This window comes from Scatophagus argus, chromosome 15 (genome assembly GCF_020382885.2).
Source record: "Scatophagus argus isolate fScaArg1 chromosome 15, fScaArg1.pri, whole genome shotgun sequence".
In the NCBI taxonomy this organism is placed as follows: Eukaryota; Metazoa; Chordata; class Actinopteri; family Scatophagidae; genus Scatophagus; species Scatophagus argus.
In genome coordinates, this window is record NC_058507.1 from 21209215 (window position 1) to 21216158 (window position 6944).

Sequence of the window (6944 nt, forward strand, 5' to 3'; positions counted from 1 at the left end):
AATGTTATGCTCTCACACGCACTACCGAAATGCTCTCACACAGTGTAAACGGAAGGCGTCTCGGAAGAGGAAGTGGAGCGTGATGTGGGGCGCACGTCATCTCAGGAGCTCTCCGGTGGCCGAACAGAAGCTGCCGCCCTGTTAAACAATATTTTGGCATCGGCGGAGACAATTTGAATGTTGTCTAATGCAACAACAACTGGGGAACTGTCACACGTTGCCTCAGGTTGCGACATGGTGGAGAGTCGACTGACAACGCTATTCCCATCTCGTGGCCGCAGCGGCCTGTCACAGCCAGCTGCTGGCCCGGTCCAGACTTCCATACCAGCGAGAAGACACAGAAGATGTTTTGTTTGCTGTCAGAGGAGCGCTCAGCTGTTCCTCCATTTAGCCTGCGTTTTGCTGAACATACTATAAAAAGTTTAGCACAGTGGATGTCGTGATGTATTTTAAAGTTGGCAAGAAAAAAAACAAAACATCGTCTATGTCTTCTCGCTGATAGCAGCAAAATATGCTTGCCTAGTTAGAATGGCAATACACAGGGTGAATATCCATCTCACCTTCTTCTCCTTGTGCCTAATAAATAATAATAAACATTTACTGTGCCTTATTCTGTCATATGCTTTAATCTAATTCACAATGTTATAATCATGTAGAACTGGTTGTTTGTCTCAGTACTGCACACTCTGAGGGAGGCAGATGTGTCATACATAGCAGTAGAAGGACACCATATCTCAGTCACTCTGACCGACAGGTGAAGACACACCACCCCTCCCCTCTGGCTTGAGTGGAAAGGTGTTGAGACTAACAACCGGTGTTATCTTAAGGTATATAATGATGTACTTCCTTGAGTGCTTTAGATCCCACTTGGCGTTTGGCTGAAACAGACTTGAACTCTGTGGTGGGATCTCCAAAGACCTTTGTTTCTAAATAAATAACTCAGTTTTTTTTGTCTTTGTGCTATGAATATTTTGTCTCCAGGTGTCGTCTTAGCTTGTTTCGCTTCAAGCTGTCACGAGCTGTCATGAGAGCATTAGTGTGTGTGAGAGCATTTCAATAGTGTGTGTGAAAGCATTTTAGTGGTGTGTTTGAGAGCATTTCAAAAGTGTGTGTGAGAGCGGAACATTTCAGTAGTGTATGTGAAAGCATTTCACTTGTAAGTGTGTGAGGTTTTTACTATAGTGTGTTTCATATATGTGTGTGAATGGTAATTCTGAATAATGTCCCTGATGGCCCCTCATAGGTTTGGGCCACATCTCGCTGGCACTTGACACTTTATGAGAGATGACATTGAAAGCACAACAAAGATCACATTTCCTTTGTCAGCTCGCTTGTCCACTGAAGTTGATGAAGGTTTGTGAACCACTCTGATGAAGTGATAAAGCATGAAAGACACTGGACACGTACAAGGAGGTGTAATGCAGTAGCAACATTTGGCATTCAGTCATGGAACCTCCATTACAAATCTGAGAAAGTGAAATAAGAAACATTTAGACTTTCATTTAGAATTGAGTTTATTGTTAAAGCACGTTAGTCACGAAATGACACAACAGCACAAAAGAAACTGTGAGAAAATGCAAACAATTTAACCTTAACCTTTAGCCTTAACCTGCAGTCTTTTAATTTTTAAAATTTTGAGGACATTAACATCTGTAAACAAAGACTCTGACTTGTTTGTTTCTCACTGTGTCTTGTATAATAACAGTTAAAAAACTGGAAAGTGTCATGAGACAACTCACTGTACATCACTGCCCGGGGAAAGAGATTTTGGATATAATGAAGTTGGGTCCTAAATGAATGAAACTGTGATTAACAACAGTTGCTTTTATGCAGGCAGATGTTCAACCAGCTGTTATAATACATCACAGCTTTAGCACCACTGCTGTCTAGAAGTAAAATTGTGATTGGCTGTTGAAGCTGTTTATCTGCAATTGTACCCAAACAGTAGTTTCACAGTAGCAGTTTGTGTCATCATAAAGTAAAGTAAAGTTCATAATGTATAGTGTTAAAGTGGTGACAAGGTTTGGGCTTTGGGTTGTATGGCTCAAATGTAAACCTTTAAAATGTAAAGCAAGACTTTTTACAACTCCATACAGGATAACGGCCTGAAGGTGAAGTTTCACTATGAGGTACAGTGTATTTGAAGACTGAAGACTTTTTTTGGCTGACTAAAATAAAATATCAAAAATAAATATCATAAGGTGTTGGGTTGTTTCTCAATTTTTTTTTCAGTTTCATCTGGGGTTTTTTTTGCCTGATCTCAGGGGAATATTAATCAAAGTAGTGTTTATTCATTTTAAGAAACACGTTTTTCCAAATGAAGTTTTTTCTTTTTTAGCAATTTTACTGACATATCTGGAGGTATCTTGTCCTCAATAATTTCCACATTAAAAAAAAAAAAAAAAAAAAAAGTCCATAGCAGGCTGCTTTTACGCTTCTGAGGGAATGACTAAATTATTGGATTTTTTTGTTTGTTTGTTTCTTCATTTTCAAATTTTCTTTGTTGCAAGCATAACTAATAACTATTGCAATGCTTTTGTCAATTTGAGAAGCAAACTATTTTAGATCATAAAATTCATTGTCTCACAGTGCAGTCCTCTGTGCCCACTGGTCCCACTCTGTGCTTCTCTCTGTGCCTTGTATGAGTGCAACAATCACATTCGACAGGTCTGCAGAAGTAACACTCCTCTGAAACACGACAAACTGCTCAATCAGCCGTGGGTCAATTCTTGGTTGATGATGAGACTTCTTCTTCTTAACTACAATGAAAATTGGAACCACAATAGACAGTTTATTTGGCGAATATATATTGACATTTAAGGTATGTTTCTACATGTAGAGGAGAGTTTAATGTGTGATACCAGAAATAGTTAGTCTTACCACATTTGAGCAGGTATATTATTCCGCAGGACATACTAGTGATTGCAAACAAAACGCAGAAGAACCCAAGGATTGGCGTCACAATTTTCCAATGGACACTTAACACGTTAAGCAGGTGTCTGCCATCGAGAGTATTTCCATCTGCAATGACAGATGATAGAAATTATAAAACTGAGATTAGGAAAGATCAAACATCAGAAAAAAGCCCACATCTTCTTCAGCTGAAGATCATTTCAGAAGAAAAGACTGCAATACGGTACAATTGCAGTGAATTGGACCTTTGTAAGGTGTTAGTGATATTAAAATATCATGATCACAGTCACAAAGAAATAGCTATTTAGTGTTGGCCTACAATAAGATGTGAGCTATGGTCTCCTGTGTCAAAGTCAAACACGCTACACACCCACCAGGCTAACTGACTGAAGTGAACTGAATGACTGGTCCTGCATTGGCACTGAATGTTGGCTCTATCCAACATGAATATAATTCTTAGGTCTGAGGTAATCTGGTAAAACAGCTTAGACTCACAGCCCACGAGGTGGAAGTTGGTGCTTTCAGATGTGTAGTGTGCATGGCTGAGTCATAATGGATTACATGTGATCAGAATTAAATGATCACATCACAAATTAAGCTGATTACCTATAATCAAACCAGACTGCATTATAGTTACAAGATTAATTGACTACATATTTGATAGCATTTTTTTAAAAACACCTACAAAATATGTTTTCCTGGCTATGAACGAATATGTTCTACTGTATATCAATGTAAGTTATGCCTCTGAGGTTGCCAGTTTTGGTTGTTTTGTTTTGTTTTAGGTGTGGCAACAGACGTGCAGAAGCAGAGTGAACCCTTAGGTTTTGTGCAGTACACGACGTACGCAACTGCTGGATTTTTGCTTACTTCCTCATTGTTTGTTGTCCCACCCCAAACCTGTATGAGTACAATAATAATTAAGTGATTGAGTAGTTTTTTTAAAAAAAACAGGTTTCTTTCTTTTCAGTTTACTAAAAACCAGAATGTGGAGAACAACTGAAGGGATGACCCTTCCCTTTGCCATCTATCATATCTCCTCTCCTCCTCCTCCTCTGCAACAAAACGCTGAACAGCGTGTCTGCTGTGAAACTGATGTGGTCCAACACCATAGCAAGACGTAAGTGCAGAGCAGATCCAACACAAGGTAACATACCAGTAAATTAGTCTGCTTGCAGATTGAGATGAAGCCAAGTATATTAATTATGGCTACATGTAATGGCGGGTTAAGACCATAAAACATTATGGCGGTGAGCTATTATGTCTCTGAAAAGTTTTTGTTGAGAAAAAAAAAAACTAAAACAGAAGATAAAATGTTATGTTGCTGTCAGCTTGTGAGCGCCTGAGGTTCATTCATGTTATCATTATGATACGTCTCATACATGTACACACACATATGCACACACAGAGATGTGCAATATTATCAACAATCTTGTCTGATAGGAAGGTTTGGATTACAGTGTAGTGAAGAGAGGAAAAGAATATTAGAAACACTGATCCAACAGACTGTGTTAATTCTACAGCTATATGTAACAGCCCACCAGTTGAAAAGTACTAGTTTGCAAAAGTCAAAATGTCTCACCCCAAAAGACAGTGATGTTATGGCCTCCTGTTTGTATTCTACAGCCGTACATGCTGGAGTCTGAGCTCAGGGGGATCTCAGCTGTCAGTCGGAGGACCACGGACCCATTTTGGGAAGGCACTGGCCCGGTTACAGTGACCCAGCTGGCCTTGGAGTTCTCAGGTTCAATCAGATGCACTGAGCTCACTGATTTGTCAGTGCTGGTCACGTGACACCTCAGCAGTGCCTGGTCCGTGTTAACTATGGGCTTGGCAAAGACACGCAGCACTGCAGAGAAAAATAATATCAAAGATTATGATCAGAGTGACAGTAACCAGTGGATGAACAGCTGCAGCCCTTTCTGGCAATTTCAAACACATTTATTCAATTTCAATCCAATGTACATCAGAGACCAGAGACAATGTCTGAACAGAGACACTGACCAAATTCCACATTTGCAGCTCTCACCTGTACTTTGCTGTGTTGATCTTAATTTAATTCCATGGATCAATAGTGGACATTGTTCTCTGATGAAGTTCCTAAGGGCAAAATTCCTTGCATTATTGTTGTTCCAACGATGTTTAACTGTTCCTGCCATGGGACAATAAGATGTCCATCTCTGCGACTCAGCGTTAAAGCTTATGAAGTCCACCCCATTCACTGCCCAGACATCAAATGCAGAGACACTCCCATTGGCTGACAGGATGCAGCCACGGCGCCGCTGCACGTCTACAAAGATTCATCGTTTTTAGTGCACAGTATCAAATAGCCCTTTACAAGATTTGAAGCAACATGTCACAAAAAACAGACCTACACTTTAACTTACACACTGTGCTGTTAAGTGGAGGAATCTGATGAAGAAATTCTAAAATATCATAACTTGCTACATCACATTTTACAGGTAAATTGTTTGATTCCAGGGCAGGTTTGAACTCCTCTTTTCTCGTCCAACCGTCACAGTGAGAGATGGGAACTCCGTCAAATACAGTCAGCTGCTCAAATAACGGTTGACCTCCAGGCTGTTCATGTCCTGTGGACAAGAACTGAAGGGAGTGGGAATCTGAAAAAGAAAAGACATGAGGGGGGTCACTTTACTCTTTATATGTGAACCAGCAGCAATCATCCTCAAGCTTTTGACTTTGACTTTTGATCTATTAAAACGGCACCGTGACCTTTGTTGTCAGTGCTTGCATGTCAGTGTCAAAAAGTCAGGGTCAATGCAGAAAGTCAAAAATAATCACTTTAACTGCATACATGTGAACACATTAGCTGACACCTGCACTTTAATGCATACATTTATCTGCTAGCATCTAAGTGAAAGATAAACAGATCATGAAAATGATATTCATTACTACCTGATTCATCATACTGAGTGTTAGGTTATAACAGCAATAATAAAGTCAAGGTGTTACGGTAAGCAGCTCAGTCCTGCATTTAAAGTTTAAAGGTCCTGCTCTGAGATCAGTTCAAACCTAAAAAAAATTCCAAAATATACCATCACCATGGTAACGGTTTATAAAAACTGCTGGTTTTGCTTTTGTTTTAAGAATTTCAGCAAAGTTATGATTATTAATTAATTCCATTTTGATCAGATCTACAAAGATCAGATAATCTTGATCTGCAAAGTAACAGCTTCAGCCATGAATAAAATGTAGTGCAGTTGTCAGTATAATCAATAAATAACCATAATTTAAAAAAAAGTCAACCAAAATCAAAGAAAATAAGTTTGAGAAAAAGAGAAAGCGAAACAAACTTGGCCCTGCAGCGTACAGTATGTCTTAAGATTCAGCAGCAGCACTGATAAAATGGCACTTACCACATTTAGCAGTTGACAGCACGAAACACTGAATGAAAAGTTTAATCCACTTCACTGCCATCTTGTAACGCCATTACTGGGTTTTCAAAAAGTGTAAAATTGCAGTTACAGTGCTTTCCGAGCGTCAGTCTTTAAAGAAGTGTTTACCTCTGAGTCTGACTTTTGAAACTGGACAGACCGGTGTGTCCTGAAAAGCTGCGTGCTGATTCAGCGGACTGGGATGTGTTCTGCAGACAACTTGGACTTAATGACGACAGACCTGTGGCACTGACATCTGTAGTCATGAAGTCATTTGAGCGCCTGGTTCTGTCCCACCTCAAGACCATCACAGCCCCCCTCCTGGAACCCGTACAGTTTACCTACAGAGTCAACAGGTCTGTAGGCAACAAGCTGCCCCTGCTGAACATGCCTGACCCCATCTACCAGTGGATCACTGACTTCCTGACAGACAGGAAACAGCATGTGAGGCCCCCCAAGGCTGTGTACTTTCCCCTCTGCTCTTCTCCATCTACACCAACTGCTGCACCTGCAGCCACCAGTCTGTCAAGCTGATTACGTTTGCAGATGACACCACCCTCATCGTTCTCATCTCGGACGGGGATGAGTCAGCCTACAGGAGGGAGGTGGACCGTCTGGTGTCCTGGTGCGGCAACA

The 6944-nt window shown here is 40.4% G+C and overlaps 1 protein-coding gene across 1 annotated transcript; it reads right to left on the bottom strand.

Annotated features, from left to right (window-relative positions):
- Window positions 1-1496: 1496 nt before the first annotated feature.
- Window positions 1497-6468, bottom strand: LOC124071581 (major histocompatibility complex class I-related gene protein-like). Its single transcript, XM_046412235.1, has 6 exons — window positions 6291-6468; window positions 5301-5534; window positions 4943-5203; window positions 4496-4762; window positions 2881-3021; window positions 1497-2759 (listed from the first exon to the last, which is right to left on the bottom strand). The coding sequence occupies exons 1-6, from the start codon at window positions 6349-6351 to the stop codon at window positions 2584-2586; spliced, it is 1140 nt and encodes a 379-aa protein (XP_046268191.1). The 5' UTR covers window positions 6352-6468; the 3' UTR covers window positions 1497-2583.
- Window positions 6469-6944: the final 476 nt, after the last annotated feature.

Coding starts and splice junctions, on each gene's coding strand:
- LOC124071581 (XM_046412235.1), bottom strand. CDS start 6,351: ATGGCAGTGAAGTGGATTAAACTTTTCATTCAGTGTTTCGTGCTGTCA. Junction 5,535..6,290: donor GCTGTCAACTGCTAAATGTG/GTAAGTGCCATT, acceptor TTTCTTTTTCAG/ATTCCCACTCCCTTCAGTTC. Junction 2,760..2,880: donor AATATACCTGCTCAAATGTG/GTAAGACTAACT, acceptor TTTTCATTGTAG/TTAAGAAGAAGAAGTCTCAT.